The sequence below is a fragment of the Nicotiana tabacum genome, chromosome 21, assembly GCF_000715075.1.
Source record: "Nicotiana tabacum cultivar K326 chromosome 21, ASM71507v2, whole genome shotgun sequence".
NCBI classification, from domain to species: Eukaryota; Viridiplantae; Streptophyta; class Magnoliopsida; order Solanales; family Solanaceae; genus Nicotiana; species Nicotiana tabacum.
In genome coordinates, this window is record NC_134100.1 from 62,740,072 (window position 1) to 62,755,417 (window position 15,346).

Below are 15,346 nucleotides of genomic sequence, written 5' to 3' on the forward strand. Positions count from 1 at the left end.
CGCACGTGCGCTTAGTTCAAGACTAAGGACGAAACAAAACAGAGAAGAAAGAAAGGGGAGGACATGCATAAAGTTATAAGCTATAGCACTGAATTCATCGCGGACGTGCGTGCTATAAAGAAACAGGAAGAAATAAAAGATATCCAAGCACGTGCTAGAGAAACAAAATAAGATTCGCAATGCACGACTACAACATCGATGTTACATTTCTTTCTTTGGTGTGGAAATAATATGTTAACTTTTGATAGGACGCAAGTGCGTAAGTTAAAAAGAAGATGCTATATATTTAGTGTATTAGTAGTTCTATTACAAAAATGAAGATAATGTTAAATCCCATTAATGATATTTGCAATTACATTTCCATTTTCAATTTCAAATTACTATAAGAAGAGTATTCGTCAAGGAAAGACGTGTTGTTTCTAATCCTAGACGGAAGAGAATTGGAGTACGTAATCCACACTCTGGCATGCATGCATCCACCTGAAAATTACAAAATTTCGGATGGGTGTTTTAACCTTTTCTTGAACTATTCCTCGTAGTATGAAACAACAAAAAATCAAATCATCCATTCAGTTATAGACGAATTGGCATCCATCATAACCTGTTGAAGGAAGAAAATGAAAACCATTAGGAGTCTGGCAAAATGGTTGTCTGACAAAAGAATAGTTTTATTTTGACTTTGCTTTTATAGTGAGTAAAATTCAATTGTTTTAATGTTGCAATAATTTCGTAGGAACTCACTAGGATCGACTGTGACAAGCATGGCCGTGCCTCCAAATTCACAAGTGCCACCAGCCACCTTAGTTCTCTGCCAGTAACTATTGAAGGCATAAGAGGCGTGCGCAAATAAAGTATTGGGCTGAAAGCATGATCCACTGGGATTAATCTGGTCACAATCTGCTCCAGATGCACATGCATAATTCATGGCTTCTTGAATGATTGGGTCTGGAACTGACGGCTTTGCCACACACCATAGAGCCATGGCCGGCGCTATGTGTGGCGGTGGAGGCACCACCGGAGGTGGGTAAATCACTGGTGGAAGAAAAACCCCAGTGGGTGGGCTAATTGGAACATAATAACTTGGTGGGCTGGGCTCGTAATAATAAGGTGGGCTCAGAATGGGTACTGTTGGGGTTGGAACAGTTGTTGTGGGAGGACTAGGTTCATAATATTGGGGTGGGTTGGGAATTATTATAGGAGGAAGATATTGTTGGGGTGGGCTAGGGATGATAGTGGATGATGGGCTTGGAGGTAGATTTACAATTGGGCCTCCTCCACTTGGTGGAGGTTGAAGAGTGAAAGGTGAAGGTGGATTAAGACAGAAAGGAGGGGTATCTGGAACTGGAGGAAGAGAATCATAAGGTGGCAAATTGAAGGGAGAACTGACACCATAAGGTCCTGAATTGGACGAATCCTCTGAAGATAAATACACGTCGAAGCCATTGATTTCTGATGATTCAATAATGTCTTCTGAACTTTTTGACACTAGTAGCGGGCCGTTATCCCTTCCACTTAATTTTCTAGCATCTGCATTCACACAAATACAAATAATGCAGTAACTATTTAGCAAAAAAATAAAATAAAAAAAATGCAGTAAGTACGTAAAAATGTCAACACAATTAATAGATATAGGGCGGCTCGGCATAATATGGGACCTAAGGAGAAAATAAAAAGTGTGGCCTTAATTTTTTTTAATTATTTTTTTCTCTTATAATTTATCAAAATCTAAAGATGTTATAATCAATTTTAATTATTGCCAATGTCTAATCAATTTGTTTAATCTCTCTTGTGTTATCCTGTTGAACTTTATTGATTTAGTTTTAAAAATATTTTTCAACCTAGGCAACTGATATAGAAATTGTTAACGATAATTGAATTAACACCTTTTACCTGATTGAGTTTGCCAATTAGAGTATTCTTCTACTTGTACAATTTCTCTTAACACTTTTAATTCTAAATATAAGTTAAAACAAATAATATTGTAGTAACTACTATATTTCAAGAGTCATTCAAAGTTAAGGACTAATTTTAGTAGTTACTTATCAAAGTAGCTTGAAAAATGTCTACAAAGACACTCAAAGAATTAAGAAAACTTTTTCTAAACTAACATAGTAAGAAGATCAATTTAAGTTGGGACGAGTTAAAGTTAGAAAACAACTAGTAACTACAATCTAAGTTTGTAAAACTTTAAGCTCTAACTACTTTAACCAAATAATTTAAAAATTCTATCAATAGTGCATAATTATTAAATATTCTATTTATTATTTATAGATTTTGGGGACCTAAGTTTTTTGGGAGCCGCCATTGCCTTAGTAGCCTTAGGCTCCAGCTGGCCCTGAATAGATATGGAGAATGTTTATCCGAAAGTAAAATAAATGCTTCTTTTCAAATGCGCGTTGTTAAACTTTTACCAGGAAATAACCTTCTTTATTTTGAAGGCGAAAGTCAGTGAAGTAAGGTGACAAGATAACCTGTTTTTGAAGAAAGCATATACCTTAGGCCATTACAATATCATAAAGGATTTTGTAGGTAATGAGTGGAATGTGCATACCATTATTTACGATGAAGAAAGCTGCAAAACACAGAAGAAGGCTTAAAACGTATAGCATTGAGTGATGATGAGATGGAGTTTTCATGATCCCCTCCTCTATTATTGGTGATATCAAAACGTAGGGATGTCGGGATGTCTTATCTGTCTCTCCCGGAAAATAAATATTTCAAAGATTTTAAGAGAGCTATGGCTGGTAATGACTCTTGAGCTAATATTGAACTGGTGTCACTTATTAGTTATTTAGTAGCAACAGCAGCAAGAGCTAGAAGCAAGAAGTTTTAAAGTGGTACTGACTAATATATAATACCTCATATCTGGAAGATTAGATTCTTTGATTGCCTTGGATAGATGTGTGATTGAAGAAATGCAAACACGATAGGAAAAAAGTGTAAAGCGATCATAATTCCAATGTGATCTTTCTTCAAATATTTGTAGTTTATAAGTAGGCTTGTAATTGTGCGTGTCAGGGTATGTTTATACGCCAATATAATTGCCAAAACTAATAAGGCATAGATGCTTGCCTTGACATCCCAAAAAGACCCCCAAAGTTCGACTTTTATTTTGCTTGCTTTCTACTCAATTGCTCTCCTTTTCTTTCTTTATACATCTCAAACTATAGGTGACCAAAAGAAAATACCCACTCCTCCATCCAAAAGAGGGAAAAGGGAATGCCATATTCCTTTGATCATGTCTCATGCATGGAGATCATATTTTTAATATACGTTGGTGATCACTTGATCCATGGTCAAGTTGCACTACTAGAAAAATGGCAAAATCCGTCCACAAAATTCCGACCGAAATCGGTCGGAAAATACACCGACCGAAATCGGTCAGAAAATAAGTAAATTGGTCGCAAAAGTCAAAAATAATATTTCTCACAACGGAAACAGTGGTCCCACAACAATATATACAAATTTCGACCGATATCGGTCGGAAATTAGTCAATATTTGACCAAGACCTGGTCATACTTCATATTATCTAATAAAAAAAATTTAATTAAAATTTTTCAAATATACCGACCGAAATCTGTCGGTATATTTGAAATTATTTTTTCCGCCCAAGGAAATTGGTTTTTTAATATAAAAAAATTATGTATATATTTAATTTAAAAACTGAAATAATATTTAATTAAATGTTTCCGACCGAATTTACTCTTTTTTAGTTTTAAATATCTTAAAATATTAATTTAATGAAGAAACCGACCGCATTCGGTCGGTTTTAGTCAATTTATATAGCTTTTAAATAAATAAAATTTAATACATAGTTGATATATGTGTGTTTGTGTATTTTTTAAAATTACTTTTATATGAACACTATATCCTATCTGTGTATGTATATATACATATATGTACATAATATTTAAGGACTATAACTTAAAATTAATGTTTATAATATTATATAATTAATAATTTTCTATCTTCTAAATAAAGGGTCGCTACAAGATTAATGTGGAGGAGTACACTCAGAGTTTGCCACCGAATGAGCAAGGCGAGCGACCACCCCTTTCAGACGAAGAAGCGCAGAGGATATGGTTGGATGTTGTCGGTGGTCCTAAAAAGGGGATATCATACGGCCTTTCAGAGTTATCATTTCGGCGCTACAACGCTGGATTGCAAGGTATAGGGACTTCCGCCCAAGGCGAGGTAATTGATAGGTCGACTCTCTCGTGTATAGAGAAGAAGATCGTAAAGCTGACAACAGAGCTTGAAGAGACAAAGGCTAGATAGCAAAAGAGAGATGAACAATTTGATACCCTTCAAGTTCAGCTTGAAAAGAGGGACCAACAATTTAATCTCCTTAAAGGTCTGTTGGCCAATCTTCTTGCTAGTGGTGCTTTTCCCATTCTCCGGTCTCGTGAGCCTTCCCCAGATGCTAATCTTTCTCGTCGTGATCCTTCGAACCATGCCGACGATGAAGCTTCTAGTAGTGAAAATGGAGATGATGCAATACAAAACACTCATTGAATGATGTGTATTGCTAAACAAAGTCTTGAACTTGTGAATATTTAGTTGGGAATAGTTTTGAATGATGATTGTATGGTTGATATTATTTTATTATTGAACATTTGTATAGTTGTTGTTGTGGTTGGCGTTGTTATTATTAGCGTTGTGGTTGTTATTAGCGTTGTTGTTTATTGTTGTTGTTGTTAGATAATGGTTGTTAGTGTTAGTTAATTATTGTTGTTAGTTAGTTAGTTAATTGTTGTTGTTGATTAATTATGGTTGAATGGCAGCAATGTAATGTTGCCATTATAGGATGGATATTGGTTGTAATTGGCAGGTGGTATAGCTTAAAAGCAGGCATATTCTGCCCGGTTTTTACCCAGAAAACCGACCGAAGTCAATCGGAAATCTCATTTTTTTTCAGAAATACAATATTTCCGACCGAGTTGGGTCGAAAATTTCAAATGAATTCTGCAGAATCTTGAAATTTCCGACTGAAGTCGGTGCGAAATGTCTTATTAAATTTATTTATTTATTTAGAATACCGACCTATTTTGGTCAGTTTATTACAATTTATAAATAAATATAAAATTATAATATATTTAAAATTCCGATCGATGTCGGTCGCTATTTGAAAAATAAAAAAAATTTAATTAATACCGACCGATTTCGGTCGGTATATTTATCTATGTTGTCAGTCAACGCGTTGAAATAATCGATCGTTTTCGGTCGGAAAATTTCTACCGATTTCGGTCGCAACACCTTAGCGACCATTATTGTTCCGACTAATTAAAAGCGATCGGAAATCGATCGCTTTTCCTCAAATTTCGACCGATGTCGATCGGTTGTCTCGGACGAAATTAGGCAGTTTTCTAGTAGTGTTGGTTAACATTTAGCATGTTTTATAATAAAAGAAATGTATGTTATCATCTTACAATGTGTTTTAACACATAATGTGGTCAAATGCTTACCAAAGGGACTCATAACAGAAGTTCTTACACTCGTCATCCTATTTTGATGTGAAAGTGTTTGACTAGATACAAATTTAATTATATTGAAAAAGAAAGAGTTTTGAGATAACTGCTCTAAAATATGATATTGGCATTTTTGTGGCTATAAAATCAAGGCATAAGGTTGCAACAAAAATTTTAAAATAAAATATTTTTAATATAGAAATATATAGTAATTCTTATCGAAACACACTAATTAATTGAAGTTGTCACATTTATCTTCTAACAAATATCTTTCCAACTAATTCAGTAACTTGCAATCGAAGTAGATTATAATAATAACTAATACGTTAGTTATATTAGTCTTAGTATATCTCTCATCATTTACCTACACTATCTAAGTTTTTACTTTTAGATTTTTCAGCATTCACAATGCGTCTATCCCAATATTGTCTCGTACTTCTAATATATTGGTTTTATTTTGGTTTTAATATTAGTAATACCTCTACAATAATTAATAAAAAATTCTACATACAATTTTGTAATGCTCCGCAAGTTTCTAAGTATTTTTTATTCGTATTAAGCTTTGATTAAATTTACTGTCTTGTTGATAATGCATGTTCAGAGTTAAATATGAGGCTTCATTTTGGTTGGGAATGATGATATGTACTTGGGTATGAATTGGAAGCGATTTGGGGTTGATACCATCTCAAAAAAAGATGATATTTGGTGATTAAAGTTATTGAGGCTACAGGGTAAGCAAACCATAGCAAAACGAACTGACTTTGAGCCAACGAAGGCGGCTTGAGTTATTGAAAGATTGCGATTGCACTATCCTCTATCATTCAACCGACGCGAATATAGTCGCCGACATCATAAGTAGGAATCACTGAAGGGGAGTCTTGGCGTAATTGGTAAAGTTGCTGCCATGTGACCAGGAGGTCACGAGATCAAGCCGTGGAAACAGCCTCTTGCAGAAATGAAGGGTAAGGCTGCGTACAATAGACTCTTGTGGTCCGGTCCTTCCGCAGACCCCGCGCATAGTGGGAGCTTAGTGTACCGGGCTGCCATCCTAAGTAGGAACCATAGAAAGTTTAGCTCACCTAACGGTTGTGTAGAGTCCATTAGCCAAAGTTAGTAACAAATTGGCAAACCGGAAGATTTGTTTTTATCATACGAGGAATTGGGAGTTGATGGCTTGTATGCTGGCACATAGTCGTCTTTAGTGGAGCGTGTTAAAAGCTAAAAAATATGAGAATACTTACTTGCTCAAGCTAAAGGAGGGTGTCCATAACGGTGAAATAATCTCTTTCTCTATTGGTGGTAATTGGGTGTTAAGGGTGAATTTATCGTCTGTGTGTTGGGTATCAATGGAGCTAGATGTATCAAGACTTGAAAGAGCATGTTGGTAGAAGAACATGAAGAGAGACATCGCAGGCTCTATGTTCAAGTGTCTCAATTATCAACAATTTAAAGTCGAGCACCAAAGGTCTGGCAGATTGGCTTAGTGCACTTGATATACAGGAATGGAAATGCGGGAGGATCAACATTGATTTTATGAATAATTTACCTCGCATAGGAAGCATGGTTCTATATGTGTGATCACGGACCAACTCACCAGATCGGCACATCTTTTACCGATCAAGACAGCTTACTCGGCAGCCTAGTGGCATAAATCTATCTAAGAAAAATAGTCATGCTAAGTAGAGATATCAGTATCGATCATCTCACGCAGGAGTACACAGTTCATTGCGCAGTTTTGGAAAGGGTGTCACGAAGGCCTAATTGGTACCAAAGTTAATTTGAGCACATCTTTCCTTCATTACATAGATGTCCAGTCTTTGTAGACCATTTAGGTTCCCGAGGAAAAGTTGAGAACATGCACTATTAATTTTGACGAAAACTAGGACAAATGCTTGCCCTTGTTGGAGTTAGGAGGAGTAACTCGGCCAAAGAGGTGACTTAGGAAGCTTTGAAAGACGTGCTTTCAAGGTGCCCACATCTATTTCAGATCTCCGTTATGACTAGAAATACACTGGGGGTGAATGTCCTTAAAGAGAAAGAATATAATGCCCCACAAGTTATTATGCATTTTCTTACTTTGTTCTAAGCTATGTCACTACAAAAAATCGGAATTATTGTGACGGTTATATTACGGCAATTTCAAATAACCCCCACAAAATCTAATTAAAAATGGCGTTTTATCAGCCGCAAGATTAAATTTTTTTATAGCGGCGGTTATTTCGTATTGCGGCGGTTAGAACCGCCGTAATGTTTTAGTCATAACATTTTAACTATTCCCTCAATAAGTTTTAATATTTTCCCCTCACAATTTGAGAATCCCTCCAGAATTCCCCCAATTCCCTCCCTCCATAGGTCTCGTATCTCTTTCCCCCAATTTCTATTTCCCCCAATTCCTTCCCCCGATTCATTCTATTTCCCTTAATAGGCAACGAACTCCCAATTTTCTAACTTTAGATTCTTCTATTTCTCCCAATCTGTTTCTGTGGCTAGAAGAATCGAGATTCAAATCAGAAATTCATTTAGCAGCTTCAATAATCTTCAGGTAATGAGGCATATTTAGTACCAAAAGTTCTTTTCTTTTTATTAGGGTTCATGCATGTAGCGATTTTCCCCAATTCTGTTCTAATTTTTTTTCTCGGTCCGATAATCTATGATTCATTCAGTCAATTAAATATATAACATCCAAAATAGTAATCAATGACTAGAAAAAAGGAAAACAGAATGACGATTGATATTATTAGAAAACATTAATGTTCTAATGGTTTCAGTACTTCTTTCTTTTATTTTTGAGTCCCTTTTTTGTTATTTTTCTGTTCATTTAGTTTGGTATTTCTTTAAAGTTTTGCTGCTTTGTTTGGTATTTCGATTGCATGCACTTATTTTTATATTTTAAGTTGTTGTTCTTGCTAATATTAACCTAAATATTATATATGGGCTTGATAGGTAGCCGGGAGATAAAAAACTGCTGGTGAATCTATTGGGATCGAGGTCGACAATAAAACATTTGATAGGTATAACCTTTTTCAGTTTAATTTTGTCCTTTCTTTTGAGCAGATTTATTTTTATGGAAAGGTAGATTGATAATTTCTTTTTCCACTAGCGGATTAGCAGATCTTTCTGCTATAATAGGTTCAACTAATTTATCAAACGGTTACCAATTGTATAGGTAGAAAGATATGTCATCCACCTGTAAGAATCTGAAGTAGTAAGTTAACAGTTTGACACTGCGTATGAGCAAACGTTTTGAGAGAAAAACTTAGTTCAAATTAAGTGGATATATTCACTAATTATTGTAGGTTGCTACATGTAAAGCTTCTGATAGTTATGCCCTAATTCTAATGGAAGAAGTAAATATTTTCTATCTGCACTTTTATAACATAAGAGGCTTCTCATTAGGTAATTTCTTTAACTAGTTATACTGGTTGCATCTTGCTCTTAGGGCATTATCTTTATTCACACACCAAGTCTGAAAATAGGAGCTTATTTTTTACTCTTAGGGCATTATTTTTTACTTTTATTCACAGACCAAAACTATTTTTTGTTATCTTATGAAATGATGTTATTTCACAGGTTATGTTTTTCACATATAAGCTTTTGAACTTTCTTTTCAGTTTTGATATTGTGATGTTATCTTATGTCTTCCTTTCTAGCCATGCCAATTGATAAATCTTGGATTAGCAAATCACGAAACACACCTGAATATGCAGATGGTCTAAGACAATTTTTCTTTCCAAAATGTGGTTTTAACAAGTGGCAAAGAAGAGATATAGTTGAAGAGCACCTGATTCTTAAACCTTTCCCAAAAAACTATAAATTTTGGTATTGGCATGGTGAAGAATCAAATGCAACCGTGCAACAAATTTCTCAGAGCACCCATGTCATAGAAGATAATTTACAGCCCCAAGATCCAATGGAAATTATAATTAATGATGCGTTTGGGTTCACCAGAAACAATGTCAACGAGCTTGGTGTGTCTTCTAATCATATAAATAGAGAAGAAATATTTGATGAAGGGCACATTGAGGGGCATAATGAAGATTATATAAAGTTCTATGAATTGGTCGAAGATGGAAATCAACCATTATACGAAGGATGTACGAAGTATTCCAAATTGTCCTTTCTAATCAAATTGTATCATATAAAATGGCTTTGTCGAATGACTGACAAAGCGATGAACATAATATTAGAATTGTTAAAAGATGCCTTTGAAGATGTCAAGATTCCTGATTCTTTTTATGAGGTCAAGAAAACCATCAACAAACTTGGTCTTAATTATACCAAGATACATGCCTGCCCAAATGATTGTATGTTATATTTTGGCGAAGATGAAGGCTTGCAAGAATGCAAAAGATTCAAGACATCTAGGTGGAAGGATAATAAGAAGAAGTAGCCTGCAAAGATAATGCGCTACTTTCCACTAAAGCCAAAGTTGCAAAGATTGTTCATGTGCTCTAAAACTGCCGAGTCTATGAGTTGACATTCTTTAGAGGGTAGCCACGATGGATTGATGAGGCATCCCAGGGATTCTCAGGCTTGGAAAACTTTTGACTTGCTTCATCCTGAATTTGCTGCAGATCCTCGAAATGTACGGCTAGGCCTATCTAGAGCTAGTGACGGTTTCAATCCTTTTGGAGCAATGGCAACTAACATAGTATCTGGCTAGTGGTACTTATTCCATACAACCGTCCTCCTTGGAAGTGCATGAAACAAACTTCATTCATACTCTCAATGATCATTCTAGGAAAACAAATGTCGGACAATGACATAGACGTGTATTTACAACCTCTCATCCAAGAGTTGAGGGAATTGTGGTACGATGGAGTGCAGACATTAGATTCTTCAAAGAATGAAATATTTAAAATGCGAGGAGCATTTATGTGGACAATTAGTGATTTTTCTCGGCTTCGTACATTATTTGGATGGAATACATACATTCAGTTTGCTTGCCCCACATGTAACTTTGATACAGACTCTTGCAGATTGAAGCATAGTAGAAAGTGATATTTTATGGGTCATCGTCATTTTTTTGGAAGCGACCGTCGGTTTAGATTGCAACATGTTCATTTTAATGGGAAAATCAAGCAACGGGAGCCACCAATTGCATTATCAGGGTCAGACATCTTGAAACAAGTGGAGAGCATTAATGCTAATTTTGGGAAAGTACCAGTTTTGCATGATAAAGGTAAAAGAACTCGAAGACACACTGTTAATGAAGATAGATTGAGACAACGCAGAAAGATGGGCATATTTTTTTATCTTCCTTACTGGAAAATGAACTTGTTACGTTATAATCTAAACCTTATGCGCATTGAGAAGAATATGTGTGAGAATGTGATATACACTTTACTCAATGATTCTGAAAAATAAAAAGACAATATTAAAGCTAGGAAGGATCTTAGAGAAATGGGTATAAGGAAGGAACTTTGGGCAGATGAGAATGAAAGCTATCGTCCATCTTTGTTTACTATTTTAAATACAAAGAAAGGTGTATTCAAGAAAGATATATTTTTGCGGAGCTTAAAGAATGTCAAAATGCCTGATGGATATGCGAGCAACATTTAAAGATGTATCGACTTGAAACAACAGAAGCTCTTTAATATGAAGAGTCATGCTTTTCACATTCTCATGCAGCACTAGTTACCAATTGCCATACGAAATATTTTACCTGACAAAGTGACTGTAGTGTTAATATAGTTGAGTTTGTTCTTCCGAAAACTCTGTCCCAAAAGCCCAATAGACCTTGATAGGCTTCAATATCGATATTTTCTCACAATGAATTACTTGGAAATGTTATGCCCTCCAGCGTTCTTTACCATCATGATTCATTTAACTTGTCATCTAGATGGTGAAGCAAACCTTGGGGGATCGCAACAGTGTCGATGGATGTATCCTATGGAGAGGTAAAAGATTTTTTATTGCTTAATTGGAGTTTATTTTTTAAGACAAAGATGTTAAATTGTAATCGTTAACTAACCATTGATTTTTTGTTTAGGTATTTGGGACATTTTAAGTCCTATGTGCGAAACATGTCACAACTAGAAGGTTCCATGGCTGAAGGATACCTAGTTGAAGAGGCTCTCACTTTCTGTTCTCAGTATTTTGAAGGGATTGAGACAAGAATTAATAGGCCTTGTCGTGTTGATGATTATCCGGAGGATAGAGGCTCGACGAACTCATCTAGCATTTTTTCACCTGTTGGTAAAGGAGTAGCAACAAAAATATTTGATTTGTCACCTATAGTGAAACGTCAAGCACATCGATATGTGGTACTAAATTGTCCACAAGTCATGTCGTTCATTGAGTGAGTATTTAATGCAAATCTAAATAAACCTTATATTAAATATGTAGAACTTACATAAATGATTAATATTTGTATCACCATTTCATGTAGTTAATTTAAAGATCATGTACGAATGCGTTGGAATGGTCGAAAGCCTACTAGTACGGAAATTGAGAAGATAGTTAATAAAGACTTCATTGATTGGTTTCCCCAAAAGGTTTGTTACAAATGTATTAGAATTTTACAAATTTAAAACTATGCCTAACATATTTTTTTAATTCTTATTTCAGATTGTGAACCCAGACATTTCGAATACTGTATCAGATTACCTAAAGTTTTTAGCAGATGGTCTAACACCACATGCTAGAAGGTTTACATCATTTAATATCAACGGGTTCAAATTTCGGACTTCAGAGCGAGAGGATGGATTGAAAACTCAAAACAGTGGAGTATTTTGTACTTCATCCACATCTTGTATTGCTAGTGGCGCTGATAGAAACCTAAGGCAAGCGGATTTGCCATATTATGGCAAATTAGAAGACATCATTGAACTTAACTACTATGGTCGATTTTGGGTTACACTATTCAAGTGTAAATGGGATGACACAACTAGGGATAGGGGGTTTAGAATAGATGCATGTGGATTTTCTTCTGTTAATTTTTCACGATTGATTCATACTAGCGATCATGAAGAGGATGGTCCATACATTGAAGCTTCACAAGCTCAAATGTATATTATGTGGACGATGAGGTGAATAAATGTTGGAGTATTATTGTTCACTTGAAACCAAGAGACTTATATGATATGGGAGGAGAAGGAGATAATGAATTTCATGAGAATGAGTCATTCCCAGTACAAGATTAGATCAACACTTTGGGGATGTTAATGATCTCCTTTTGTGTAGGGAGGATGAAACTGATAAAATATTAAGTGATCGCGATATTGAAAATGAGATTGGCGAAGATGAACATATTTGAAGAGTCATTGCTAGCCCTTTTCACATTTTAGAAGGAAGCATCTTAATATATTTTCGTTTCAAAATTAGTTTAGATTATAGATATGACCTTTTTAGGCCCGATCGGTTAGGCCATCTCATTTGAGACATTACCTTCTTCAGTCAATCATCTCACATCATACTTCTTAATAATTACACAGTCATTCTTGGCACTTGGCTGTATTTCATAGTTTCAGTTTTCTTTTTCACATTCAAATATCATTATCACTATCAACATCAATAGTGCTTCCCATTCAAGACATTAATTCATATATGAGCAATTTGGAAAATCTTAGGCACATAGAGGCCTTTCATACAATTTGGCATAACAACCTTTATTTCGATCTTGACATGAAGTTTTAACATTCCTAACACATATTCCACATTTTGAACATATTCTCAAATGGAAAGATGACATGATGAAGCATTTAGAATAAATATTGAACTTATATCCTTTAACACAAACACATTAGGAATTGCCAATTCTATAATGATCAAGGGCTTACTCCAATTTCATGAACACCGTGAGATTCGATTCTAAGAAAAATGGGGTTTAACCAATATACCTCAATTGAAATTCTCAAACTCTAAAATGATCCGGAATTCTTAGCAACTTCAATCTATTTTAGAAATATAACAAGTTGAACCAAAAATTAGGAAGAAGATCATAGTTTTAGCTCATTTGAGTATTTTATCAAACACTAGGTGTGCATTAAGGTCATAAGCCTCTTTTATGGAAGATTCCATCATTTCCCAACCCACTCTCTACCACTTTTAGCTAACAACCTTTTCACATACTTCAAGGATACATGCATGCAATACAACATCCTCCCCCCACCCACCCACCCAATAGTTGCCTCTCTAATTACCCAATTTTTACAAAATTTTTAAATTGAGAGCTAGGACATAGATTCTTACCTTTAGGGTGAAGACTTCTTTTGTTAATCCTCAATAATTGAGCAAGAATTGATGGGTAATGGTTAAATATTGCTCCCCCACTCTAAGAACTCTTCCTCTCACTCTAAAATATCACAAATGTGCTCAAAATGGTCTATGGGGTGTGTTTTAATGAAATTGGGTTGGGTTTAAAAACCCCAAAAATGAAGCTCCGGAACAGGTTTTGTCGTCGCATATGCGACCTCATAGTGGTTATGCGGTCCGCGAAATGACTGCGAAAATGGGTGCCAGAGCTGGAAAGAAACTGACCTGGTCTACGGTCACTATGCGATCCGCAGACCTGTTCCGCGGTCGCATAATGCACCGTAGAACCTCCCTCCGAAAAATCCCAAGGTGGGATATGTGACAAGAATGCGGCCCGTGAAACGGTTATGCGGTCGCATAATGGCCGCAAAATTGGGCATCAAAAATGCCCTAGAAATCTGTCCCTCTCTGCGACCAGTCTGCGGTCCGCAGAGTGGTTCTGCGGCCGCAAAATAGGCCGCAAAAATGCATACTTCTGCCCAACATTTTCCTTTAACTCCCAGCGCACTTTTCAATCCAAAAAGTCTGAACCGTGACGAGCAAGCTCACCACGAAGAATTTCTACTACTATTAACCTTTACGCCTACTTTGGCAACACGGAATCCGGATTTTTCGGAAAAACTTTTACGGGGCCTTACAAAAATATTCCGCTGGCTTAGGAAATAGTGAATGATATTGGAAAACAGATGGAGGGGGCAATGTAATATTGAAATTGGACATGGCTAAAACATACGATAAGGTTTTATGCATCTATATATCTATGATGTATGCTTCGAAAACTAGGTTTCTCTAAGAGATGGATTGAGATTATTCAAAGATATATATCTTATAATTGGTACACTCTTATTGTTAATGGTTGTATGCATGGGATTTTTTAAATTTGGGAGGGGACAAAGACATGGAGATACTCTTTCCCTCTCTCTCTTTGTCTTGAGTGCTAAACTGTTATCCCAATTATTCAATGATTTTCAGAAAATGAAGCTATAGAGGATTCTGCATGAACAACCTAGGTCCGCAGGTGAATCATCTAGCCTTTGCTGATGACTCTATCTTGTTTTGTAATGGTGGAAGGCTACCCTTCTGTAGGTCCTTGGTTCTTTATTCATTTATGAGCATATTTTGGGGCAACAAATCAATAAGGATAAATGCAGTTTTTCTCTGGATCCATCAGCAACACAAAGATCTATCACTAGGATAATGAGAATTACAGGAATGAGGCATGGACCACTGTTAATCAAATATCTTGGATGCCTTATCTACTCTGGTAGAAAGAAGGAATCCATAGCAAAATAAGAGGGTGGCATCCAAAGTTCTTATCTACTGGAGGCAGGGCAGTACATTTAGGCATGTATTACTAGCCCTCAACATACATACACTAGATGTAGTTCATCCAACCAAAGGCTCTATTGTTACAATCGGGAATTATTGGTTTTTTTGGTCGGGCCAAAAGAATAGTGACAGATACCATTGAACTGCTTGGTCTAAGATGTGCCTATCATATGATGAGGGAGGATCTAACTTCAGGAGATTAGAGAACCTATGTAAAGCTTTTATTTCTAAATAATGGTGGATACTAAGGACCATAAATTCATTGTGGTCTCAATTTGTTAGAGAGCAAAGT

General features: G+C 35.7%; 2 protein-coding genes across 7 annotated transcripts; one reads left to right on the forward strand and one right to left on the reverse strand.

Annotated features, from left to right (window-relative positions):
• Positions 1-238: 238 nt before the first annotated feature.
• LOC107771221 (uncharacterized) lies at positions 239-3,021 on the reverse strand. Its single transcript, XM_016590566.2, has 3 exons — positions 2,552-3,021; positions 742-1,527; positions 239-601 (listed from the first exon to the last, which is right to left on the reverse strand). Exons 1-3 carry the CDS (start codon positions 2,634-2,636, stop codon positions 570-572), a joined length of 903 nt encoding a protein of 300 aa, XP_016446052.2. The 5' UTR covers positions 2,637-3,021; the 3' UTR covers positions 239-569.
• A 4,578-nt stretch (positions 3,022-7,599) lies between these two features.
• Positions 7,600-13,541, forward strand: LOC107771223 (uncharacterized). 6 transcript variants are annotated; one of them, XR_012704488.1, is made up of 6 exons: positions 7,600-8,011; positions 8,413-8,480; positions 9,120-11,369; positions 11,462-11,770; positions 11,861-11,966; positions 12,040-12,333. XR_012704488.1 is itself a non-coding variant. In XM_075242218.1 (6 exons), the coding sequence occupies exons 5-6, from the start codon at positions 11,883-11,885 to the stop codon at positions 12,502-12,504; spliced, it is 549 nt and encodes a 182-aa protein (XP_075098319.1). In that variant the 5' UTR covers positions 7,603-8,011; positions 8,413-8,480; positions 9,177-11,369; positions 11,462-11,770; positions 11,861-11,882; the 3' UTR covers positions 12,505-13,541. The 6 variants fall into 6 exon arrangements, 4 of the variants coding, with proteins under 4 accessions (XP_075098319.1, XP_075098321.1, XP_075098320.1 ...); XM_075242218.1 differs by having other exon boundaries at positions 7,603-8,011; positions 9,177-11,369; positions 12,040-13,541; XM_075242219.1 differs by having other exon boundaries at positions 7,647-8,011; positions 11,273-11,369; positions 12,040-13,541.
• Positions 13,542-15,346: the final 1,805 nt, after the last annotated feature.

Bases quoted from the DNA above. Each gene is read 5' to 3' on its own strand.
- LOC107771221 (XM_016590566.2), bottom strand. From the start codon at position 2,636: ATGAAAACTCCATCTCATCATCACTCAATGCTATACGTTTTAAGCCTT. The intron at 1,528-2,551 runs GTATGCACATTC...GTGTGAATGCAG, and splicing joins TTTCTTCATCGTAAATAATG to ATGCTAGAAAATTAAGTGGA. The intron at 602-741 runs GTGAGTTCCTAC...TTCCTTCAACAG, and splicing joins GCTTGTCACAGTCGATCCTA to GTTATGATGGATGCCAATTC.
- LOC107771223 (XM_075242218.1), top strand. From the start codon at position 11,883: ATGCGTTGGAATGGTCGAAAGCCTACTAGTACGGAAATTGAGAAGATA. The intron at 11,967-12,039 runs GTTTGTTACAAA...TTCTTATTTCAG, and splicing joins TTGATTGGTTTCCCCAAAAG to ATTGTGAACCCAGACATTTC.